General features: G+C 40.6%; 1 protein-coding gene across 4 annotated transcripts in view; it reads right to left on the reverse strand.

Annotated features, from left to right (window-relative positions):
* Positions 1-1158: 1158 nt before the first annotated feature.
* The window catches only part of akap11 (A kinase (PRKA) anchor protein 11), a 30918-nt gene continuing 19149 nt past the window's right edge, over positions 1159-12927 (reverse strand). For 3 of the 4 annotated variants that reach the window (XM_032567661.1, XM_032567660.1, XM_032567662.1), the window contains exons 8-12: positions 12748-12888; positions 11157-11243; positions 5993-6036; positions 5682-5881; positions 1159-4494 (exon numbers count right to left, since the gene is read on the reverse strand). In XM_032567661.1, the coding sequence (XP_032423552.1) occupies positions 4327-4494; positions 5682-5881; positions 5993-6036; positions 11157-11243; positions 12748-12888 (640 nt within the window). In that variant the 3' untranslated portion in view covers positions 1159-4326. The remainder of the gene's footprint in view (positions 4495-5681; positions 5882-5992; positions 6037-11156; positions 11244-12747; positions 12889-12927) is intronic. The other variant, XM_032567663.1, reaches the window with a different exon arrangement.

The following is a 12927-nucleotide window of genomic DNA, read 5'->3' on the forward strand; positions in this document are numbered from 1 at the left end:
AAAGCCTTTATTGTCTCTGATGTAATCTCTGTGCTCAACAAAAGGGCCTGTTATCTGCTGGAAGTCAACGCTTCGACTCTCCTGTCATCAAGGCGGTGTTGAGATTAATCGCCTGAAGGGGAACTTGCACCAAGACTGGTTTGATGTGGTCTCGTTTCTGTTTACGGCGCTGCTGCAGGAAGACAGCTGTAGTTAATCATTACTTTGACTGGTGTTCAGACTGCAGGCCGCGGTGTGTTCCAGTAACTCTGCAGCTTATAAAGCTGAGGTGTAAATGGGGATGAGGAAGAACTTGCATTAAAAAAAGTTACTTGAAAGAAGTCAACATGTGTCCACTAAGTGGAATTCACATGGCAACTTTGGGATTAATTTGGGTATTTAACCTTCACCATTTCAAACAAATAATCTGTTAATGTTGGCATCACTCCCTAAACCCCCTGAAGCTAACATGCTAGTTAGATCAATAAATCTCATCAGCTGATCATCAGCTGATCATGCGTCCAAAGGGCATTATTGTCGAGTTCCATCTGATCAGAGCAAGAATACAGCAAAACTGACTTTGCTCCCAATACAAAGAATATTTCCAACATGAGACAAAACCACATTCTTAGGTCTTTAAACTTAAAATTAATATACGAATCAAATCAATTCAGTTGAATTTTTTTCAATCAGACTTTGTGATCAAGAATTGAGCACAAGTTTCTGATTGGTAGAGGTGGGCAGATGAATCCAAACTATTGATATCAATACCAGTCGGTATCAGTATCGGATCAATGCTTTAGTTTCAGATTATCTTATTTTTGCATTGTAGTCTCTCAGCTCCACCATGAAAATATTTTTTGTTTTATTTGCTCTCAAATTCTGTTTTTGCATTTTGGAGTTTTTTTTTTTCTATTGTTTGTCAAGTTCAGATGTTGTTACAGTATTTTGTAGCCACCTATAACCTTTGTCCAAATTCTGTCCAAGGTTTGAGCAAAAATAATTGCATAAAGGACAGAAGTTTGACAATATCTCAAACCTAAACAAAAAGTATCGGTACCGATAACGCTGCTGCTGTGTCAGCGATGCCAAACGCTGCAGTATCACACACCCCTACTGATTGGTTCAACATACACACCAAATCAATGCTCAACGCAGACACATTCAAAGGAGACAAAGCCTTTTAGCACATAAAAAGCTTTATTCTCACAACAAGCTTTAACATGAACAAAGTTAGAGTTCAAGCTTAGACTAGTCAGCAATGTCACTAAGGAGAACAAATTCACTGTCATATAATTTAACATAAACTATTAAATATCTTCATTTGGCAGGGATTTTCAGAAGGAAGCGACAGGTGATGAGGTGAGGTCGTTTTCTTTCTTTTTGTTTCTGTCTACGATGCGGCGGGCGAGGAGCAGAAAACACCAGAAACAACTGTAGCAAAACAGATTTACAGTAAATCAGCCTCTATATGGAGTCTTGGCAGGATCATAACACATTCAGCTTTCACAAACAACAACAGCAACAACAAGAAAATCATAGAGGTTAAGTGGGGAATGAGAAGGAATGTAAATATTTCAAATCAATTCTGAAAGGTGAAGGACAGAACCTGGCGAGGTCCCAAAGAAACAGCTGGAAACACGGCAGCAGGAAATCTGTGTCTCCTGGTACATTCTTTTTATTGTAAACCAACAAACTCTCACACTTCTCAGGGGAATACTTCAAAATTGCTTCATTCCTGTTAGGATGTCAATTTTGGATACTTTTTAGGAATTTTTTTTTTTTCAAAACAAACACCTTCAGGATTACGGAAGAATTTGCTGAAGCAGAAACAAGTGCGTCACACTGGGAAGTAATGGGAAACATAAGTTGCGTTTTCACTGACTACTCAGTTATGCAAATTGGAATTATGTGCATAAATTCGAACAATGGAAATGGCAATTTCGAAATAAAAAAATTATCAAGAGAAAGTTTTTTGCTAGGATGAGGTGGTTTTTCGGTTGCAACAAAATTAGCGTATTTTGGAACACACTGCAATAAAAAGAAGTTTTATGGCCTTTATCTGAGAGTGGTCAGACGGGTTGTGAGGGAGAGGGAAGACATGCGGCCCGGTTCGACTCCCGAAGCAGCAGCTTCGAGAACTGAGTCGCGCGCCGCCGCCGCCACGTCCCTCGCGTGTGATTTTAATCGCGTTTCTCATTTAAGGAAAATGCCACAACTGCGAAATTGTGCTCTGTCGACATTAACGGAACATCGACATAGTTTTGCCCCCGGTTGTAATGGAAACGCAGCTACTGATTGAGGCGAACACCGCCGCCAACACTGGACTTTAGAATAATAACGACAGACGTGAGTTCCTGGCGTGTTATTTTAAACACAGGACCCCACAGCATGGACGTCACTCTTCGGTTCCTCGTATCAAAAACAATAAATTAAACACAAACGTAGTTCTTTCAGTTTTCAGGACGGCGGGTATGGACTGTGAAGCGGCAGAGGGCTCGCGGCGGTGACCGACGAGGGTGTGTTTGTGGCCTTCACACTCCTGAAGGTGACACGGCGTGCGTGGGCGCGTGCGTGTGAGCCCTGCTTTCAGCTATGCACATGCAGACATCTCCTGTACCTTTAATTACCGTCTACGTCACCGGACCTTCCCCGAACTGAACCTGCCCCCCCTCGGCCCTCCTCCTCCTCCACAGATGACTACTGACCCGTTCAGCTACTACTGACTGGACCGGAGTCACCTTTAACTGTGTCTGGCAGCTTCCCACCAGTGAGACAGTTTAAGCAGCATGTCATGTTCGATTAGATACTTTTATGTAAAAAAAGATTTTTGTTTATATTAAATTACTCTAACTTTAGTAAACATCATGCACTCTGGGGTTTCTTTACTAAGTTTGACAACTGAGGACCTTATAATGAAGCAAACAGATTCAAATCTCTACACAAAACACAAAATCTGATCCAGTATTTTTCATCTAGTTTCTAGTTCAAATGTCTTAGTAGACTTAAAATGAAGTAACTTGGAACAAACTTGTCAGCAAAATGTAAGAGCTTATGTAAATAATTCCTTAATATTGATTTAAACATATGTTTTACTGAAGGGCTTGGCTTTGTTTGGGTTGCTAGGTGACATTCAGAAGGTTTTTGAAATGGCTGATTTTCCAGACGCCAAAAGACTTTAATTTATTGACAAAAAAAAAAAAAAAAGGCCGGGTGGTTTTTTTTTTAAGCACTTTGGTTGTTTTTACAAGCAGTAGAAACCCAAATCGATGTACAAAAATGTGCAAAATATGAATTTTGCATTATTGGTCCCCTTTAAAACAAGACCCCTTGTTAGTGTAACAATCTGCCAGTGAAACTCGCACTTTAAAAAAAAAAAAAATTATGCATTACTGACTTAAAACAAGCTCCTATATCTTGCTGAAAAGTTACTTGTAAGTTAGATTTGTCTTATTTCCAGTGTTCTAAAACATTTGCACTAGAACCCAGAACAAAAATACTTGGTAAGATTTTGTATTTTTGCAGTGAACAACAATACTCCTTCATGAGGCATTTTTTTTGAAATAGTTCTCTCTCTAAAGCCACGATTATGGCTTCTTATATCAACACAAGGTAACAGTAGCAGAAAAAGGTTTCTTACACCTTCACAGACAGCTTATATTTCTGACCGCTTGGCAGCACATTGATGAATTATGATGAAGAGTCTCAGTTCTTCACAGAAACTTCACCGAAGCGAACCGAAAGACAGGAAGTTTCAGATGATCAACTAAACGGTGGGATAATACTACTCCTTTGAATTGAATCTGGTAATAAAAGGGTGTGGTGTGTGTGTGTGTGTGTGCGTTTGGGTGCACGGTTGGTCTCTGAACATGTGGAAACACCACGGAGGTGAGCAGTGGATGTGATGACATCATCTGCTGAGCAGCTGTGGGGATTCCCTGTCAGAAAAAAAAACAAAACAAAAAAAAAACACATTTTCTCTCTCCCAGCTCCATCCGTGTCTGTCTGGAAACACACAGGGTGGGTCTCTGACTCCTCAGCTCCAGAACACAGGGAGGCTTGGCAAGCGTGGGTGGGGGTGGAGGCAACAAGAGGGGTAGAAAGGGAGACGGCTCCTCTCATCCGACCTGGGGATACGAGGAAAAATCTGCAGCAACACAACAGGAAGGTGGAGAGAAAAAAAAAAACACAAATGCAGCTCAAGGAGCTCTTTGTAACATGCTGCCCGGCATGGGAGGGAATGGAACCGATAACATGGTTTCTGTGGCGCCCTCTGGTGGCTAACGAGATCCTTGAAATCTTAATCTTGAAATAAAAAAAAAAACAAAACAAAAAAATCAGGAGGTTTTAAGCGTGTTCCAGGAGCCACTGGAAGAGCGGGGGGTGCTGGGTGTCTCCGGTTCCCCCCGGCGGCGGCGCGTGGCAGAGGCTCTCCTCTTGGTAGCGCAGCAGCATGTGCAGCAGATCTGCCACCTTCCACTTTCTCTCCTGGAGCTTCTGCACCACAGCGGGCAGCTGAAGGGGCAGACACAGAGTTCTGGTTAATGGCGGCCTGCTAGAAGAAGGGGATCAGATACACAGGATGACAGAAAATTATCAAGGACTGAGAGGAGGATCACCAAAACAATTTGCATGCAGTCATGGGAAATAGTTGCGGTTGTCAGGGCCGGATTTACACGGATGTGGGCTGGAGCTAGTTTCGGTGCCCTACGCGCTACTGAGAAATACTTCCCCTAAGGCAATTTACAGAACATTAATATGCTGTTGTGTACATGAATTGATGCATGGTAGGTTTAATACATCCACTGGCCAATGGCTCCATGATTTTCCCAAGCAAAGTCTTATAAAACGTCATCATTTTCAAATACTTGAATACTGTTCAATATGAATATAACTATATATATAACAATATAATATATCAGGTTGTGAGATTTATATATAATATAATATAAAATAAGGTATGCAAAAGACAAATCTTTAAAATTTTTTTTTTTTAAATCATTGGGGTCCCCCATCCTAAAAAAACCAAAATGAAATCGGGGCCCTGTAAGCCCTTTCTAAAGCCTGGGCCAGGCTGTATTATTTTTCACCTTTTTAAAAAAAAAAAAGTAATTTTTTTCTTCTTCATCAAATCATAAATCATAGCACAATGGGAGAAACTAAGTACACCTTCAGCATTTCAGCAGATTAGAAATAAAAACATCACCATGGGGCTACTGATCACACAGTCATTAAATATATAGATGAAAATAATATTTTGACACACAAGTGTACAAGTCCTGCTTTTAGCATGTTTGTTTCTAACATAAAAGAAAATCTCAAATTTAAAAATGCTTTAGAGTTGAAATGAACAAGAAATATTTGTTCAGTTCATTAAACGCCTACATAAAAGTTTCTGCATACTTCCATCATAATCACGACTTTTGTTTGTTTTTATTTCTTCTCCTCCGTCTGTCACTGAAGTAATGACCGACATTGTTTTGGTGTTGCGTTCGTGTTCCTGTAACTGCGCCCGGATTATGAGCGGAACAAACCGGACTCAGTTGTTAGACTGAACGGGACTGTTGAGAACGAACAGAAAGAAACACTGAACTAAATGCAAAATGATTTAAACTAAATCTTTATGTTACCATCTGGCTGTTGCTGCCAGATGCAGCCAATACCAGCAGTTCCACAAAGTATGACTCATTTCACCGAATCACCTGCTGCAGCTCTCTGTCCACATTCAGCTGGATCTGAGGGACGTCGACCACGGAGGCTGCCGCCCACTGCAGCATGCTCCTGAGCTGGGGGTCAGAGGTCGCGTGCTGGAGGCCGCGTCCCAGCTCCCTGAAGTCTGAATTGATGATGAGCAGAGCGGCGCGCGCGGTCTGTGCCGGAGTCCTGTCTGCACACAGCGTTCCTGCAGCACAGAAAGGCCAGCAGCCCTGCGTTAATCGGTTCTGGACTCCATGTGCCACGCACCCGGCCGGTGCGTGGCACACGGACGGAACAGAACGCTGACGCTGCTTACCACTGGACTCCCTGACCTCCGTCTCTTTGTCCTCGGTGTTAACGCTGTTGGACGACAGAACGTCACACAGGTTAGAGACCAAATAGCAGAGGTTGAGAACACAGAGTTCTTTCCAAAGTATTCACGCCCCCTGAACCTTTTCAGATGTCGCATAGCAACCTCAAAGTATTCTATGTGGTAGAGCAACATGCAAAGTGGGATATTTAGAAAACACTAAGCTGAAACTAACGATTCCGTAAATGACGGTCCTGACGATTAATCAGTTAAAAAGAAAAATTGGTACATTCTACAGATTTTATATTGAACCACCTAAGTCTTTGTATACAATATTAGAACTAAATTAAAATATGTAAACAAACAAGTAATTCAATTCCTTATTTTAAATAAGAAAATCAACATTTTATTACCTAAAGTGCAACAACACAGCATTCCTTTAGTGAATTTGAACTGAGTGAAGCTATAACTAGGCCACTGAAGGAGTTTTCGCTTCAATATATTTTCAGGCGAAATGTTTTTTTATCCTGTTGGCATCAGATTAACTTAATGACCATTTTTGTGGAAAATTTGAAATAAAATCGCAATTATGCATTAGCATGAAAAAGCACAAAGATTTGTCGATTTTGTGTATTTTTCCACGTTTGTGGAATCACAAATAACTGGAGCGTGTGATTGACGTAAACAGATAAAAACTGCTTTGATTTGATTGATAAGATAATATTTAAGTGCACAGCTGTTATCCTGAAGGATCTACTTATGTGTCTCTCTGGTGTGTAGAGGACCACATAAGAAGGTACAGCGGGCCGGATTTGGCCCTCGGGCCTTGAATTTGACATGCTGTGCTGTAACGTGACAAAATGTGAAACTTTTCAGAGGACGTGAAGATTTTAAAAGTTTGAGTCTGTAAAGTTGCACGCAAAGGAACACAAATGATGAGGAGGAGCACAGCAGAAACAATTTTCCTGATTTCATTACAGACTACCGCTTGGCTTGGCTGCCTAATGACGGTTAAGATGCGACAATACAGAAAACATCTTGATCAGTTTTTCCCCCTGATATCTTTTCTGATCCTCGCCAACAGGTAAACAGTCATTTCTCCTCCTCGGGATTGTTAATCACAGACTTGTTGACACAGCCTGTGGCAACAGACACGTCGACTCTGCTAGATCTGTGAAAAGGAGGGCAAATACCTGAGCCGGCTTTTTTTAGGCACCGAGAAACAGAAAACACCAAATATATACAACGTATCCACGTCCAACCCACCGGCTCCCAGCGCCGCTGTTGCCTGCAGGCTACAAACCATTTAGAAAATGTCTTGTACAGCGCAATCCGACTAGTTCCAGCTTGAAAAAAAGCCTATTATTAAATACATTTACTTCAGATGAAGTATAATTAACAGCAACAACCGGCAGGTATCATGAGTAAGTGATAGCTGGCATGAGGTCTCTTGCATCACGGCGGAGGAATGCTGGAACGCTCGGCTTTGCAAATTGTTTTAATTCAGGATCATTGGAGGACATTGAGGATGTTTGGGGTCATGCCACAGCATCTGAGGCGGATTTAAGTCCGGACTTTGACTAGCCCGCTCCAAAGCCTTGATTGTTTTCAAACTATTAAGAGGTGGATTTGTTGGTGTGCTTTGGATCATGAACAAAGCTTGATGGAGCAAACTTGTAGCTATGAGGCATAAGAGGAACCACACCTCCCAAAAAGTTCCACTTTTGTCTCATTAGTCCACAGAATATTTTTCGGCCAAATCTTTGGCATTATCAAATGTTGGGAAATATGAACTCTTCATCAAAGTGTGAAGAGGACTGTGGACATGCAGCAAGTCAGTGGAATTACTGGAAATATAGACAGCAGTCATGCTGACAGCCAGTCAAAGTGTTTAGTGGTATAAAGAAACGGCTTCAATGCTTTTTCTCATCTGATTATGCAACAATTCAATTGTAAGGCCCTGAGATATATAAAATAGAAGATGTAGACATAAAATAAGAAAAGTTGGATTCATGTAAATTGAAAATAAAGAGAGGGCAACCAAAAGCGGCAGTTGTTTGAAAAATGGGATGGATGGTAAAACGAGATCAGTTTCAGAAGAACATTTCTTTTTGTGCCAGAAAAAGTTTTCCAAAAAAAAGTGCAAAGGGAAGAATTGAAATTACTTATATCTGCCGGACATGTGAAAAAGTATACACTGTGTTCCAAATTATTATGCAAATTGGATTAAAGTGTCATAAAGATAAAAATTTTTGTTGTAATATTAAATTTATAGATGGTATTGTGTGTCAGGGCTCTTTAAATCACTCTAATTAATTTCAGAGAGCTGGTTGATTAGTTTGTCTGGTGAGCTCAATTAAAGGAAATCTACTTAAGAAGGATGTTCCACATTATTAAGCAGGCCACAGGTTTCAAGCAATATGGGAAAGAGAAAGGATCTCTCTGATGAAAATCATCAGATAGTGTAGTGCCGTATGGCAACATATGAAAACATTAGATATTTAACAAAACTGAAGCGTTATCGTTCTGTGAAGAGATTTGTGGCTGATTCAGAACAAAGATGGGTTTGTACAGATAAAAGCAGAATGAGGAAGGTTTCTGTTAGACAAATTCATCAGATTAAGAGAGCAGCTGTTAAAATGCTCTTACAAAGCAGCAAACAGTTATTTGAAGCTGCTGGAGCCTCTGGAACCTCAAGGTGGAGGATCCTCCAGAGGCTTGCGGTGCATGAACCTACTATTGGGCCCCTAACCAGAGCTCACAAGCAGAAACGGTCGCAGTGGGCCCAGACGTACATGAAGATTAATTTTCAAACAGACTTGTTCACTGATGACTGCTGTGCAATCCTGGATGGTCCAGATGGACGCAGTAGTGGATTGGTGGTAGATGGCCACCACATCCCATTTTAACACGGCTGTGACGTCAGCAAGGAGGTGGTGGAGTCATTTTATGGGCTGAAATCATGAGGAGAGAATCATTGGTCGGCCCCTTCAGAGTCCCTGAAGGTGTGAAAATGACCTCAGCAAAGTAGATGGACTTTCTGACTGATCACTGTCTTTCATGGTTCAGAAAGAAGAGCCGAACCTTCAGTAGCAAAATCATCTTCATCATGACAATGCACCATCTCATGCTGCAAGGAATACCACTGTGTCATTGGCTGCTATGGGCATAAAAGGGGAGAAACTCATGGTGTGGTCACCATCCTCCTCTGACCTCTGACCTCAACCCTATTGAGAACCTTTGGAGTTTCCTCAAGCAGAAGATCAGAGGGTGGAATGCAGTTCATATCAAAACAGCAGCTCTGGGAAGATATTCTGACATCCTGCAAAGAAATTCAAGCAGAAACTTTCCACAAACTCACAAGTTCAATGGATCAAGAATTGTGCTGTGATATCAAAGAAGGGGTTTTATGTTAACATGTAACTCGGTCTGTTAAGATGTTTTTAATTGAAATAGCTTTTGATTTTAGTACATGTGACCACTTAATGCTGCACATTCAAAGAATGACCGTTTGCAGTTCTTTATAATCCATAAAATGTTTAGAAAATCTGCTGTGCATAATAATTTGGAATAATTTTGAGTTTTTTATTTTTGATAAAACTACTGTTCTCACGGGGAGCTTTGTTCAGTAAAATTTGATTTATACTGTAATAGTTCATGACTTGAAAATTATACTGACCATCATTTGCATTGACCATTTAAGAAAATATCACTTGCATAATAATTTGGAACACGGTGTAAATAATACGGGAAAAATAGGTTCTGCTCAGTATGCCTGGTAATGGAGTTGGTAATATTTTTTTCCTCCTTGGCTACTTTATCTGGGTGAGTAACAATGACAGCATGGGTATCTTAATAAAAAACAGGTATTAGAAGCAAGAAAGTATATGCAGAAATATAAAAACATTAACCATGCAGTTTGAATGCAGACGTCACTGTAAACAAGCACATATCATGAAACCTGTCTATGTGGAGAGCTGCAGCGCAACCATGGAAGATGCTGCTGGTTCTTTCTGTGACACAATGTAAGACTCAATTTACCCGAAGCAAAGATACGTCACTGTTAGCTTTATTTTATTTTTACTACAACAAATTAGTTCCCTTAATCCAGGAGGTGAAATATATACAGTATATATAGGGTGAGTAATTTTTTTAAACAACGTTTCTGTTTTTCTTGTATACTACCTTCTGTATAATTAAATGACAACAAATGGACTGACTGTTAGTCTGAAGCCTTTTCTACATGCCTATGTAGGAATGCGTGTGTGTGTATGTGTGTGTGTCTTTCAGTGCTCCAAGTTAGGGAGCATTGACTGAAACTGGAGTCAGCTGTACAGTATTGTCAGTCAAGACTATAACATCCCTCTCTTCCTGAGAATCATCCCTCTCCTTTCTCATTGGCAACATTATGGTTTCTCTTTGGTTTCTCTAATGCTATGTGAAATAAATGCTATTTCAACTAATTCCAATCTGCTCCTCTCTTCCCCTCTATGCTACAGCCTTTGAGCAGCGCAAAATATTGGGGGCTCGTCCGGGAGACATATTCACTGAATGACAGACACCATCACATAGGTTGGCTTTTCAGAACATTCAGATATGATATGTTGAGTTCATTCTGTCATCAGTAAAAGATCAAAGGGAAATGTCAGTGCTAAGAATTTATTTTATTTTGGTTGACAATGCTAGCTGTGCTTCCATAAACCATAGCATTGCGCAATTTGACATTTTGGAGATAAACACGCAATTTTGACAAGACTCTCATTTTTTGTTAAAAGGTTTTGTGCTATGGTGAGGTGTTTTTATTGGCCGTATCAAAATTGTTTTATTTCACAAAACTGCAATGGAAAAAAACGAGTTTTTCCACATCAAGGCAGGACCAACAACTGGATGTTGCCACTGGTGCAAACCACAAAGAAGAAGTTGATAGAAAGTAGCTGGGGGATCATGATGCAGCATGTTTTTTAATCACTTATTGTGTGAACCCACTTAAATGCGTTTCTTAAATGATGGAAACACAGCAATTGCAAACTTGTGTTTTTTGGACATAAGCAGAGTATTGGCAAATTGACAACGTTTTGCACACATTTGTAATGGAAACACAGCTACCGTTGTGTCTTTTTCTGATCTGGGTTAGTGTTTAGGAAGCGGTACAAGGCTGTGGTGGACCAACCTGTCAGAGGGGGAGAACGACATACGCTCCTCACACACTTCCCCTTCAAGGCCCAGACTGCTCCAACTACTGCTGTTCCCATTGCTGCTGAGGAGAAAAGGCAGGTTATGCCAACATCAGAGCCAGATGATACAATAATGATCAGTTTCCTCATGTTCTTATCCCTCATGTAATGTACATAAACAATAGTCAGAGTAAAGAATTATTCTGGAGATTTGCAGTAGTCCTATAACTGTTAGGTGAGGCGCAAAACAAAGGAGAGTTTTCCAGATGAGGTAGATCTTTCCCCTGTGCCTCCCCACTGAATCATTTGTTGCTAAAGACTTAAAAGTGTGAGATCATCGTGCTGTTGTCCCTACACAACCGAGGTACTCATGTAGGTTCCACCAAGACAACCAGCAGGCAACAGAAGCACAACAACACTCAGTCTCTGTGGTATGAGTAATTAGCCAGCAGGCAGGATCCCCTGAAATGCAATGAGCATTCATCTCAGAGATTCTGGAAGGTGTGCATAATTGATAGCTAAACATACCTTCAATGATCAGCAATTACCTCAGCTTTTTCCTGTGGTTTTACTGAGTGACACACGCCAAAACAAGCTCCATTTATCACCATGCTTCTTGGCTAAATAGGCCCATCAAGGTGTTTTGCTTTCTTGTGTCACTTCATCGACAGAGCGGAAATGGTTCTGGAAGGCTCTAATGAATTACACATGACGGACTTTGTTCTGACAAAAACGGAGCCAGAAGTGAACAGAGAACTCACAGACACGCCTTTAGAAAATATTATGATACATTATCTTGGTCTAGATCACACACTGTGTTGTTTTGATATCTGAGGGAAGAATGGCAGATGTTGTCAGTTTTGCTTCCATAGAGACAAAAAACTTTTACGGGGGCCTCATTTCCAGGGGAGTCACCTACAAACAAGATTTCCACTACAACTATGACCTCAGGCAAAAGTATGGAATCAGACATGGGAGAATATTCAGACATCCTACAAATAAAGATAATCCATATGAGACTGATCATCGCTATTGGCAACCTGGTAAAATAAAAATCCAAAATTTCACAGATAAACTAAACATAACATTTAACATAAACATTTAATTTTAGTACATGTATTTAGTGGGGCAAAAGATTTTATCCCAAAAATAAAATGTTCATAGCCGAATCCCAGGTGGGACAATTATTTTATATACTTTTAAAATAAATGTTACCAGTTTTTTTATTTATATGAAATGACACCAAGATTTATTTAGCATTTCTACTATAAACAGTCCAGATGGGTATGGGTTGGAACAAGGGATGAATATGTGAAAAAGTCTACAGCTAAATGATTTGAACACACGGAGACGTTCAAAAACTAATTCTCGTCAGCTAAATTTGTGGTGCAAAAGGAGGAAGTCAGAATTGAAGTTATTATTAACTGCAGCAAGTATGCTAAAGAGCACTATAGGAGTAGTTAGACCTGTATGATTGCATCTTGCAACGGATTATTCCCTATGGATTAGCTCACCCTAACCAACAGCACAAGCTTTCTGACAGTTGTGCAGAGATCTGGATGTGGGAAACAGCCAGAGGTCGTTTACCTGTCACTGAGATGGAGGAAGCTGCTGTTGTCGTCTGGGTGATCGTCCTCAAAGCTCAGGTTAGACCAGCTGCCCAGACTGTCTTCTCCCACACTCAGCTGCTGGGACACTGTGGACTCAGTCTGTTCCCGACCTGGAGAACTAGATAAAAAGTTAAAGTGAGTATTTCCACGTTATTTA

Source organism: Xiphophorus hellerii, chromosome 7 (assembly GCF_003331165.1).
Source record: "Xiphophorus hellerii strain 12219 chromosome 7, Xiphophorus_hellerii-4.1, whole genome shotgun sequence".
Classification (NCBI taxonomy): Eukaryota; Metazoa; Chordata; class Actinopteri; order Cyprinodontiformes; family Poeciliidae; genus Xiphophorus; species Xiphophorus hellerii.